The sequence below is a fragment of the Phaenicophaeus curvirostris genome, chromosome 7 (genome assembly GCF_032191515.1).
Source record: "Phaenicophaeus curvirostris isolate KB17595 chromosome 7, BPBGC_Pcur_1.0, whole genome shotgun sequence".
In the NCBI taxonomy this organism is placed as follows: Eukaryota; Metazoa; Chordata; class Aves; order Cuculiformes; family Cuculidae; genus Phaenicophaeus; species Phaenicophaeus curvirostris.
In genome coordinates this window covers 22,187,196-22,200,252 of record NC_091398.1, presented here as the reverse complement: position 1 = coordinate 22,200,252, position 13,057 = coordinate 22,187,196, and the positions used below count along the sequence as shown (strand labels likewise).

The 13,057-nt window shown below is 35.7% G+C and overlaps 1 protein-coding gene across 3 annotated transcripts in view; it reads right to left on the bottom strand.

Annotated features, from left to right (window-relative positions):
• The window catches only part of LOC138722698 (sodium channel protein type 1 subunit alpha), a 97,730-nt gene that overhangs the window by 34,244 nt on the left and 50,429 nt on the right, over positions 1-13,057 (bottom strand). For all 3 annotated transcript variants that reach the window (XM_069861165.1, XM_069861166.1, XM_069861167.1), the window contains exons 9-18: positions 10,222-10,285; positions 9,662-9,803; positions 9,298-9,504; positions 8,505-8,810; positions 7,387-7,767; positions 6,064-6,196; positions 4,952-5,190; positions 2,650-2,823; positions 1,672-2,028; positions 492-974 (exon numbers count right to left, since the gene is read on the bottom strand). In XM_069861165.1, coding sequence (XP_069717266.1) covers positions 492-974; positions 1,672-2,028; positions 2,650-2,823; positions 4,952-5,190; positions 6,064-6,196; positions 7,387-7,767; positions 8,505-8,810; positions 9,298-9,504; positions 9,662-9,803; positions 10,222-10,285 — 2,486 coding nt within the window. The remainder of the gene's footprint in view (positions 1-491; positions 975-1,671; positions 2,029-2,649; positions 2,824-4,951; positions 5,191-6,063; positions 6,197-7,386; positions 7,768-8,504; positions 8,811-9,297; positions 9,505-9,661; positions 9,804-10,221; positions 10,286-13,057) is intronic.

The window sequence follows — 13,057 nt, the reverse complement described above, 5'->3', positions numbered from 1 at the left end:
CTAGAAGTGCTGACAATTTTAAAATCTAAAAGCATTCCAGTGTCTAAAGGAAATACACAAATGGTCTCTATGCTTTCTGGTTTATACCTGCTCACAAAGAAATCCCACACAGGGGGATTTTTTGAGTTGCAAAGAGATAAGGTATGACACTCCTCATGTGACCCTCATGTGTTCCCTTGTTAGTGGAATAAGGCACTGCTGTGCTCTACCAGTTGCTGCAACTACTATATGGACCATAAATAGTTCTTATGGATTGGTTTAACCTGGCCTCTTATTTCCTCTTGGAGACTATAATTTTTCACCCTTTCTCAGCCTTCTGTTCATCAAGAATTAAACACTCCTCTCTAAAGTCATTTAAGCACATGTACAAAGAAGTGTCAAAATGGCAAATGACAAGAATTGAATACACTGGCTTATGCTGAAAAAACAAAAACAAACAAACAAAAAAATACTAAGAAGTTCAGAGAGAAATGTGCAAAATATCGAAATACCTCTTTGCTTTCTTCCAGGTCTGATTCACTACTAAATTCCTCTGTATTTAGATTTTCAAAGTCAGATTCTCCCACAGCAATGGGCACTGTCACAGTGAGACTTGGGTTGTTTATGAATGACATGTAATCACTTTCATCAATTATGTATTTTTCCACACTGCTACCTGTGCCTATGCCACTCGTTGTTCCATTTGCATCTTTGATATAGTCATGATCCTTGCTTAGTTCCACAGTTGTGTGATTGGAAATACAGCTATTTTTGTTGTTCAAATCCTCAAGGGGTTTGATTTCATCTAAAGCTTTTTGTTTTTTAACAAAAGCTTTTTGGATGAATTCACGTGCTTTTCTTTTCACATAATCTATGCCTTTCTGCATTCTCGCTACAGCAATTTGGAGATTATTCATTTCATTGTCATCATCTGTCACAGCAAGGTTGTCTGCACTAAATGAGCTCAACAGCAGGGCCAAAAATAGGTTCAGTACCTGCAGAAAGATAAAAAAGGATATTCTAGACTTTATGCCAACAAAGAACATTTATTTTATTAAAAATTATCAGTGCCATCAAAGACTGAAATCCCAATAATTCACCATAACCAAGGAAAAGCACCCTCAAAACTTCTGCCATAAAATTAAAAGGTTTTAAAAATTTGCTTAGGTCCTACTCCATATGCAAAAATATTCCTACAACTGACTAATATTTTTAATTGTGTCTTTAAACCCCCTCATTAAGTTAAACATTTTGGTGCAAAATCTTTTAATCTAAAGCCGGAGATAACAGGTTTGCTATTCAGCATAATTAAAAAAAATTAATTTATCCCATCACACAGTAGAAATTAGATTATTTAGGTGACGAATCATGTGGGATAAATAATAAAAAAATACACAGCACATAGGTTCTAAAGAGACCATAAACTAAAATTATTTGAAGCTTGAAATATTCACAAAGAGCCAAAAGACAAATTAAGAATATGACTAAGTGCTCATTCTAACATTCTTAGGATTTCAGTATTGCGGAATAGTTTGCTCTCAATCCAAAAAAGCTCTTAGGCTTAACTTTAAGCATCACTTGAAACCACCTGCTTAAGTGCTTTGTTGAAGCACAGCCAGAGCACTTAGTTCACTTCAGGATTGAGCCTGCTGTATTGCCGAATAATTGTTTGCTAATGATTTGGTTACATACCACCAGATTTCCAATCACCATGACCATCATGAAGACAGTAAGGCACATGGCTTGGCCAGCAACCTCCATGCAGTCCCACATTGTTTCTATCCATTCTCCACACAGCACTCGAAAGACAATCAAAAAAGAGTGAAAGAAGTCTTGCATGTGCCAGCGTGGGAGCACGCAGTCACTTGCGATTTTGCAGACACATTCCTTGTAGTTTTTCCCAAACAGCTGCATCCCAACCACAGCGAAAATGAACACAATGATGGCCAGCACCAGAGTCAGGTTTCCCAGAGCTCCCACAGAGTTACCAATAATTTTTATCAGCATATTTAGTGTTGGCCAAGATTTTGCCAGTTTGAAAACTCGTAACTGGAAGAAAAGAAAAATATTGTTAGAACAACCAGCAAGAAAGACACAAAGGTATTTCAAGTTAATTTGTGGAAATATATTACTGCGAAGTATGTCCTGAGTATGACTGTTCAGAGGGCATCCTCTTGTCTAGAAGTATGAGAATAGAGGGTTCAGTCAACAAAATTTTGGGAAGTTAGAGTCTGATATCCTCAAAGCATTGTTTTTACCAAAGGCCAAAGAAGTAATTGGTCATATTAAAAGGAATTTAAAATCGAGGATTCAACTGTTAAAATAATCTGGGCCGCTTTTCTACTGGTATTTGTAGAGCATATCTATTCCTGTGATGCCAATCATAGGACAATATATCCAGCAAGTCCATTTATTTCTGTATAGCAGAATGTTTAAAGTGTGTATATACAATGCAGTGGAAACGGGCCCAGGGCACCTATTGCTATCTATTTGTCTGGATTTTTATCGATTCTCATTGAAGACAGTAAGATACCATAAGTAATAAAGATTTGTACCAATGAAAGAGACATCAGTATCAATATCATAGTAAACATCAAGAAAATTTTTAAGGCAAAAAGTATGTTAATAAAGCCCGGTTGAAAAAAATCAGTGCAGCTCATGTATATTTACCAATCTGAATGATCGAAGAACTGAGAGTCCTTCCACATCTGCAAGACCAAGCTCAACCAAGCTAAGGGTTACAATAAAACCATCAAAAATATTCCAGCCCTCCTGAAAATAATAGTAAGGATCCATTGCAATTATCTTGAGAAACATTTCCGCTGTGAAGATTCCAGTGAAGACCTGAATTCAAAATGCAGTTTGTTATTTCATTTTGAAATATAATAATACAGATTTAGCTGTTGTCTAGGTTTTTAATTCAAGCTATATATCTGCAATGTCATCCAAAACCGATACTTAAAAATAGTTCATTGTAGTCTAGTGATTTATTATGCTCATCTTCCCTTAACAAGTGCCATACAAGCCAAGTGTTTTTTTTAAAATTAATTATATTTTATATTAAACAAATTACATAAACTTCTGGTTTATAACATAATCCAGTTTCAACTCTATCAGGATATGGACTTTCTCATGTACAAGCAATATCCTAAATTTGATTTTCACAACATAAACCAGAATGCTTTCCAAGAAATTACATGGCATAACATCTTTCTTGATATACTAATTATATTATAAAATGGCATGAATGAAGCCAAATCTAAGACTCCAGATGGGCAGCTCCTTGGCTGGCATCACCTACCATAATCCCATTCAGTTCAACCGAGATGAGTTTATTTACACCAGATGGGGATCAACTGAGATACTACAATTTGCCAGAGCTGAGGAACTTCTACCTGGGTGTTGCCAGTAAGTTCAGTGAAGTTAATTGGCTCAATCACTTAAATGTTAGGAATGAAACAGCATTTAAGAATGCATTTTAAACATGATATTGCTGGTAATATTTTTTCATCAAGTGACACTATGCTGAATGAAGTAGGAATCATATTTAGGAGTCACCTATGTAGTGACCCTGAGTAGCTTTAAGAGAAGTCTTAGAAAAATTTTCAGTAGGACAGAAAGGTTTTAAATCTACTGATAAAGGCTGCTGGAGCCCTGATCTGAAATGCTTTCTTAGGTTTTGATAACCCACTTTCAAGCAAGCTGAACAGAAAATGGGACAGCTAAAGAGAATAATCTAACTGGGATAATCAGGAGATGGACGAGAAGAATCTGACTTGCTCTGCCTAGGAACACCAAAGCTCAAGACAGCTTTTATTATGTTCTTTGAAGTGGAACTACTGGAGCAGATGAACCCCGAAAGCCACTTTATTGGGAAGGGATTTATGTCAGGGAGCCCAAGACTGGAACTGCGCAGTGCTTATAGCCAGGTTCTCTCACATTCCCTTTGTAGTCAGATGTACTCAAAGATTTCTATGGCATTTTCTTGGTTGGAAAACAAACCTTTAAATGCTACAGTACAAGATTTTACATTTTACTAAGAAACTTAGATTCAGAGTTTCCCTTATTTTAAGTATATGAAAACAACTATGCTTACATCTATTAATTTTCCCTTCTAAATTCTGTATTTATTTATATTATCTGAGATACTTTTTCCATCATTACAAAAGCAAAGATTATTATAAGTCCCATTATAAGAAATAAATTCTTGAAATAGAGACAAAGTAGGACTGCAGCTGCTGATTCTTCTATGTGATCAAACCTGTCAGTTCAAAAGCAAAAATTAACTCCTGAATTCTTTAATAATTTATCTTTTTGAAGTTAAAGCAAGAAAATACAGTTGACAACACGAGGAAAAAAATAGCTTACTAATTATCTGATGATAAAAAATATAAAAATCGTAAGAGGAAAAGGACTGCAGGATATTTCATAGTTTTACATAAAGCATATAAAGAAAACAATACATGTATCCACGTGAAAATTCTTCTACCAAAAAAATTCTATAAATGCTTTTAACTGGATCTTTCAGCTACCATAAAACTGAGCTCAGGAAACGGCAAGTAAAAATACATTCATAATTTAAAGATTTCTGTTGTATTGATTAAAAAAGTAACACTGTATAGTGTCGTTTTCACGGAAGTAAAGCATTTCCTGGTTTAATGCTTAGACAAATAAACATCTGTTTAAGATGGACTTCACTTAATGTAGCATTGATGCCTTTTTAAAAAATTTTAATTTGGCTTAGAAGAATGCAGCAATATATTGATTTTACAATATCCTGTTACATGAGCCAGGGTTGACAAAGAAATTTCAAAAAATGTCCTGATAGAGTCATATCTGGAGACCAATAAATGTCCAATATATCTACTTTCTAAAGAGTAAAGAACCCCAACACCTTGTTAAAGCTCTTTCTTTCAGTTATTTCAGAGACACTTCCTTCCAAATCATGAATATAAAAACCCAACAGACTTACCAGATTTCCAACTGAAAGTACGTTATTGAATTCATCTGTCATCGGATAATGTTCCATAGCCATAAAGAGGGTATTTAAAACAATGCAAATTGTAATAGCCAGGTCAACAAATGGGTCCATTACCACTAAGTTGACGAGATGTTTTACTTTTAACCAATGTGGACTGCAGTCCCAGATCAAGAAAATATTTGCAAATTTATACCAACATGGTGGGCATTTCTGTCTTGATTCTTCAAGTTCTGTGGGAAAACAAAGTCCATAGAGGTAACTATGTGATTGTTCTAACATTCCTCAATACTATATGAATTGTACCAGTCAAGTTGTCAATCCACAGTGGTACTTATTAGGCACCTATAAGCATATCCATTATACTTTTTTACCAGGCTTTTCATGAAGATCTTTAAAAATTGCTATCAAATGTAAATTTTTTGTTCAAAGCTTATTTACCCAGCATAACTTCTTTGTATTCCAGTCACTATTCTGATCAGTATAAATTTATACATCAATTTTTATTACGTATTTTATTGTTCCTTGATTACCCTTAAGTCTGTTCTTCCCACAAAGTGTTCTATTGTTTTTATTACTTTTATTTTGAAATTTCTATTGTGTAGGTAAAAGTTTTCCATGTAAGTTTCATTCCTGGTTCAAGAAAAAACAGTTTTTTAATCAAGTAGAAGAACACTTCTTTAAAGAATGACTGAATAAATATAACTGATAGAAATGCTTATGTATTTTAACAATGGTTATATATAATTGCAAAATGTTCAGTGGCCTTTCTTGTGTCTAATAACATATTTTTAGTTAATATGTATAAGCATCCACTCAATTATAACCATCAAACACGACTCTGTAGTACCGATAATCACAGGAGGTAGGTGGTGGGATGGCAAAACAATGAGCTGAGAATGCTTAGTTACATAATAACTTTAATACATACTTTATGTAACAATTTAATTAATAAAAAGTGTTCAGTTTACTGATAAATGTCTGTCAGTTTGTGAGACAATGTCTATTAATTAAGCTATTTTAAATCAGTTTGTAGTTTTAACTCAAGTTTTCAGAACTCCATTGAAAAAACAGGTATTAAATACTAAGCTATGCATAGCACACACCTTCCACAGTGTTTGTGAGGATGCTAGCAATACTCATGGCTCTTTCCCTTAAAGCTGGATCTTCTAGGTAGTCCATAGAGACATGGAAAGAGCTTGATATTCTCTTTCTCATTTCTGTTTCTGTAGTGGTGCCCTAGACAGAGAACAGTAATAGTTGAGACCATGTCAGAGAGATGAGATAGGCAAACCATACTACATAGAACTCTGTTATTGATGTCTTAGCTTGGATACGTGCTTCATGCACTTCAATTTTTATCATGTCAGACTTTTATTACTTTTTAGCATCTTTAAATATTTTTTAAAACACATGAGGCAATAGTAACCTATTGTTCAAATCAGAGAAATTAATTTACTTACTTTTGCATTTTTTTTCTTCAAACTCTGAAAAAATATTTTAAAAAACTGGAAAGGATTGAGTTCAAAAATATTGTATAAAATTTTGCAAAGTGTAATTTTTTTTTTCTTGGTCCTGCTGGCAGAATATTTTGGGTTTTGTAACATAATAGCCTTTTCCCCTAGGCGAAGTGTTGCAAGTAAGAAAAGTCTGACTTCCTCATGCTTCCTCATGCTAGTACTTTTTTCAGTAATGTGAGTAACTTTGAACTAAGCAAGATTTTTTTTGAGATATCTTCTCTTACTTTGTATATGGTAAGAGAATGGCAGCAATATGTGCTGCACATAGGTTTACACAGACATTTGTATTTTTGGAAGTCTGAATTGAAATCTGATCTTCCAATGAACTATTTATTACCTGCACTACAGAACTCCACCAGCAATGGGTTGAAAAAATATAGGAATGAGAAATAAATGATAATAAAGAATTGACAACTTCCTTGCATTTCTCAGGGGGCTGATAAGGAAGAATGTTGTCAAAATTAACTAATAATGCTAATTTTGATAAAGTGGTAATAGCAGCATCATGTTGATTGCAGTCATATGATAACATTTTTGAATATTATTTTTTTTACTGTATAATAACTATGATTTTGCAGACCATAGCCAGATGGACCTTTAGATCAGCAAAAGGAAAGTACAGCACAGTAATAGAGTAAAGTATAGTGCTTTTACAAATGTGTAAGTAAGTTAATATTTTATTACTTGGAAAGTGCAAATTGCATTTGTTAGTAATGAGAACATTTGTAAGTAAATGCTTAGGTTGCAAATCTATCTTAGCTGTTTTATTTATTAAAGATTTTACAAGATGCAGGAGCATTCACAGCTTGACCAACCAGGAAGCATTGCCAAGGGTTCCATTCTGTAGAAAACACTGGCTGGTGCAGTAAGAAAAGGCCACGATGCCTAAGCTATTTAAAACTTTCTTACATTGTCATCAGTAGCTGGTTTATCTATTATCACCTCTGGCAGAAGCTGTCCAACAGGCGATGTAGGAACAGATGGTCCACCAACCAGGGAAACCACCCCATTGCAATCCACAGTGCTGTGCATCTTCCCATTCACTGGAAACACTGCCAGCATCCTGGATGACCTACTGGCCTGACTGATGTTACTGTTGCGCCGTTCACCGTGTCTGCGCGGCACAAAGAGAGAATCTCTTCTGCTGTCGTTGTCTTCAAAAGTGCTGTGCTCATCATCAGCAAAGTCATTTTCTGATCCTATATCCTTTGCTCGACCTCTGAAGCTGAAAAGACTTGTTCTGCTGTTGCGCCTTGGAGAAAATAGGGAGCCACGTATGCTCAGCAAAGACTGCAGGCAGACAAAATTCATGATTAATAGCTGAAACATTCAAACTTAACATTGTTATTAGGATAGCATAGGATTTTTTCCCTTATATGAGAGTAGCCATTTTTTCCCAGAAGCTAAATATTACTGTAAAAATTTTGTATGTATTTCATTATATTTATGTTTTTCAGATAGAAATACCACAGTTTGTAGATTCTTAAGACAAAAGCCAGTTTTGAGCACTCCTTTCTCCTACTGTCATTAGAGTGGCTGAGCAGAGTAGTTGCACAATACCCATCAAGCAAAGAAAGGGCATCTATACATTCACATTCTTTCATGTATGCAGCATCCTGCACATATGGAACCAACCTCCAAACATCATTGAAGCAGGAGGAAAATACAAAGCAATCATAATGGAAAAATACAGTAGCATTTTAGTAAGTCCAGATAACATATAATCACTCTAAAAATAAAACCCCACAGAAGCAGAGAATACTTTAATATGATTTTTAAACAATCCTATAACAAGAATAGAGATATGAGGTTACATTTAATTCTCTGTGGTTTTTACAAGACAATCTAGCAGCTGCAGCACTTTCTCTCAAGCACTAGAAACAATAACAAAGTTTAATGGCAATCTTTGTGTTTCCTTTCTTCAGGCAGTAGGGTCATATTACAGTATCAGGAAGATTGAAGCAGTTTTGCAGCAGCCTATGATGCACTAAATATATGCTTCTATCAAAAATAACTATATGCAATACCTGATGTGGTGAAGAGTACTTTTTTTCATATGTCAATCTATTGCCTTCAATGGATAATCGGAAACCTTTCCTTCTGATGCTATCTTCTGATTCAGACTTGTGAAATTCATCTTCATCTTTTTCCTCTCCACCAGACTGTTCTTTTTGTTTTCTTTTTTTCCTTCGATTTCTCCTCTCTTTTGCACTCTTTGAGCTCAGTTTTGATGCCTCTGAGGAGCTTTCTGAGACTGCTCCTGCTTCTCCACCAGCGCTGGGCTCCCTGGACTCTGCGGATGCTGTTGCTGCTGCTGCTGCTACCGCTGCTGCCTGCCATGTTGCAGAATGAGTTTGTGTCATTGCGCAAATCATGACATGGTGATTCTTTTAAGTTTACTTACACAGAAATTCTAGTCCAAATGCCATCGATCTTAAGCCTTTCCATTGCATATCTGCTCCCTACTTTTTTTTCCAGCTTTTTATTATTCAATTGACTCAAGATATGTGTTGGTCACACCTTTCTTCCATCTTTCATGTGTACCTTTTAAATGCAGAAGTCTAACAGACTATATTAATTACATTAGTCTAAGAAAAACATAATGAATAATATATGCCTAGTTTTGAATATTCCTTCTTGATTATGGCTAGATTGTTCACAGTACAACATCTTTAGTGCAGAACAGATGATCTCTGAGCTAGCTCTGTTGCTGAAAGCCCAACAGGGTGTTTTGTAACTGCAGATTTAGAAAGCAGAGGGTGAATATCTCTAGTAAAATGACTTTCATAAACTTCTGCACCACTACACTATAACTTATACCTGAGCTGCTTCTTGTTGCTTCTTCAGTTGTTCCAGCATCTGTTGGAATTCTGCCTCTTTCTGTTCTGCTTCTTCCAAGGTTGCTTGATTCTGTTCTTCATAGGCCATGGCAACCACAGCCAGGATCAAGTTAATCAGGTAGAAAGAACCCAGAAAAATCACCAGAACAAAAAATATCATGTATGTTTTCCCAGCAGCACGTAGTGTCTGGAAATAAGAAAACACTTATAAGCAAGAATAGGTTAACAAAAGTTCTATTTTTCATATTGTTAAAATTAACATAATAAAAGAAAATTTGTTTTAGACTTCTTGTATTATTGGAACAAACATATTTAGTCTTTTTATTGCATTAAAGAAATCTCACCAATTGATAAAGGTTTTCCCAGAAGTCTTGAGTCATCAAGCGAAATAATGACAAGAAAGCCCAGCTGAAGGTGTCAAAACTTGTGTAGCCATAATTGGGGTTTCTACCAGCTTTCACACATGTATACCCTTCTGGGCACTGCCTAAAAGACAAACTGGGTGTTATCTTATATAATTATTTTAATATCATCATCTGGAATGTTCAGGAGAAAATTAGAATTAAAAAGCAGATTTTTCTTCAGTTAAATAGTCTAGAAATAATGGCAGTTGTGATTTTTAATGGCAAATTATTTTAAAGGACACTAGAAGAAGTAGGCAGAAAAGGCACATAAAAATTAGTGTAAAAAGTTTAAGATTCATTCATGCAATGACTAAGCTCATCTAACAATTTACTGAGCTCTGACCAGGAGCCCAAATTCTCAGTCCACTGTAAAATCCTAGTACTTCCTAGGTGTAAGAAAGTGGTCACTCAAAATAAATCTCCCACCCTTCAACTGCATGTTTAAAGAACATGGATCTAATTTGTACACAGCACAATGGTATAATGAAATTTGGACTTACCCAGCATCAGAACTATTTCCACAAAGTAGAGCATCATTTTGCCCCTCCAGAAAATAAAAATGACCTGTTTAAAAAAGAATTTTTAAAAAATTATAGATTTCTGAATATGGAAGTTTTTTTACAACTCTGAAATAAATAATCTGGCTCTAAAAGTGTTAAGGTGATTTCAGATGCAATTTTAAACACAAAGTATTAATTTTTCAGCAGGACCATAAATTTAAAGTAAATGATAATATGAATTGCAGTAAGTGCTGTTACTCACAGCAGTTAGTTTTAAAATGCCAAAAGGTACCAAAAACCCTGTCAAATGCTGCCAGATGTAGATGAAATGTACAAATCTCCCTTCAGTCTTATCACTGAACTAAATCACACTTTGTGAAATTGTATAGTTATTTATTATAATATTGTATGTGAAAAAAAATTATTTCAAACAGTGACACGGTGACCCTCCCCGAAGCACTTCCCCAGCTTCCAGTACTTCTGAAGCACAGCAACTTTGGAGTAAAGGTGGTAGTTGTTTTGCTTCCTGAGAAGATTTACCCACCGCTCATGGGATTTCTTTTCATGGAACTGGCCTGTTAAGATTCCCTTAAAATGATCTCCTTTGAAATGCTATCAGTGCAGCTGAATTTAAAGTTGGTTGTGGCTGCGCCAGCTGTGCTGCCCAAGCAGGGTTAAATCAGAAGCTAATGAAGTCTCAGTCTGAGGAGGCATCACAAGCTACTGGCTCAGCACGTTTACTTGCTGCAGGAGGGACATGGTATCCTGGCCAGCTGCATCTCTCCTATCTGTGGGTGCAATTCAGCATTTGGAAAAGTGAGGTTTTATGTACGTAGAACTTGTTCAGACACTCTGTGAAGGACTCAGTTTCAGTGTCTAATGATACACCCGTATCTAACAGGATACAATCTTTGGTGCTCTGCAAAGTGCTCAAACCTATGCGCAGCTGCTGTCATTCCGGGCTGGTGTGCACTGCAGAACTGCATAGAGCTGAAACACAGCTCTAAATAGTAAAGTTAACTGACATGATGCTGACCACAGCTGACCCCTATGAGGCAAACCTTATTCTGCACTATGTCAGCTAATCATGGTTAAAATATGCTGGAACATAGCAGCTGGTTTGAAAGAATGCAAACCTGACTTAACACAGTTTACATGTAGCAGTCATTCACGATCAGTACTACATCAGCTGAGCTGAACTGCTACAACAGGGTCTGTATTCTGTGGTTCAGACAAGATGTGCCCTGTAAGCACGCTGTACTTTCCAGCTCCACAGGAAATTATAGCCACTGAAATCTCTCCAAATGCACTGATACAACTGTGACAAATGCTCAAAATATTATTGTGACAGGAAAATTTTGATAGCAACACAAGCTGAGCAGTACAAGCATATGCCCTTAAATAGATGTAAAACTCTGACTTCTATTTTATCAAAGTCAAATGAAAAAGTCCCTCACTACCTCAAAGGTATATATTTAGTTCGTCTTTATTTGATTGGGAAATGAGGAAAAATCCCTGGTATTTATTTACAGAATTTGCAGTTGCTTCGGTAAACCTAGACTAGCAACTTAGAAAGGGGGGAAAAAATAGTACCTGACTCATTAATGCCAGGAGTGCTTACATAGAGTTTCTCCAAATGGTATTTAAAAAAAAAATGAGCTCAGTTGCAAAATGAAGGCTTTCATGCCTTTTTTTTTTGCGTATTATACACAACTATGCCATAAAAACTTTGATAATTCCTACAGAAGACAGGGCCATTGCACTACTCTGAGCTCCAAGTAAGTCCCTTCTTATTACCCTGGGACACAGTTGGTTTAAGAATCATTTCTGTTTCCTGTCTGCCCACTTGGAAGAAGTGAGCAGGAAGCCATAAGAAGATAATTTTCCTCTTTGAAACTGCCAGCAAGCAAGGACAAGCTTATTAACTTCATAATAAGACTCATAATTTCATTATAAATTTCATAATACTTACAAAATCCTGTGTAAATATAGCAAAGGGTCAAGTAGCCATTCAATAAAGTATTTTCAGTAACCCGTTCAGCTTTGTTTTTGAAGACGCTTCAGGTCTTCTTTAAATCAAATGAAATCAGAGGTTAAGTTTAGAGATTCTTAGGTAAAAATCCAGAAGATTAAGTTTGACATTGCATTCCAGGTTTTCATTAGGAGACTCTGCTTAGACTTTCTTATACTTTTTGCTGTGGGATCTCCATGAATTCATATGTTCAAGTAAAGTGAGTTTCATAAAAACATTGCGTCTTGATTTCAGAAATTCAGATGGGAATCCATCACAGTCATTGATCAGCTGTGTGATCACAGTTAGAAGATGTCTTACTTCTATTTGGCATTTGTTTGGCTTTGGCTTGCAGCTACTGAACCTATTATATCTTTGTCTCCTAGATCAAAGTTATGTCTATGATGAAATTTCTGTTCCCCATGAGGTTTTTCTCAACTGTGATCCAATCACCTCTTAAACCTTCTCTTTGATATGCTAAGTAGGTTGAGTTCCTGGTCTATCTTGGTATAAAGCATGTGTTCCAACCCTTTAATCATTCTGCTCTTTTCTGAACACCCTCCAGTTTTTCAACATTGAACTTTATATAGCATTCCAGTAGCAACTGCAGTAGTGCTAAAGACAAGGGTAATACTGCCTTCACAGTCAATAATTTATTTATGTGGACAGGATACTATTTAGCTTTTTGGATCCAGAGGTTTAGCCTTAATTTGTCAGAGACCTGGCTCCTCCACAGTGCCTTAGGTGCCCTAGTGTCTCTGTTGACAAAGGCTTTCCAGTTGCATTTCTATATCCTGCCTCTCAGTTGCAGCTCCGCAATCTTTC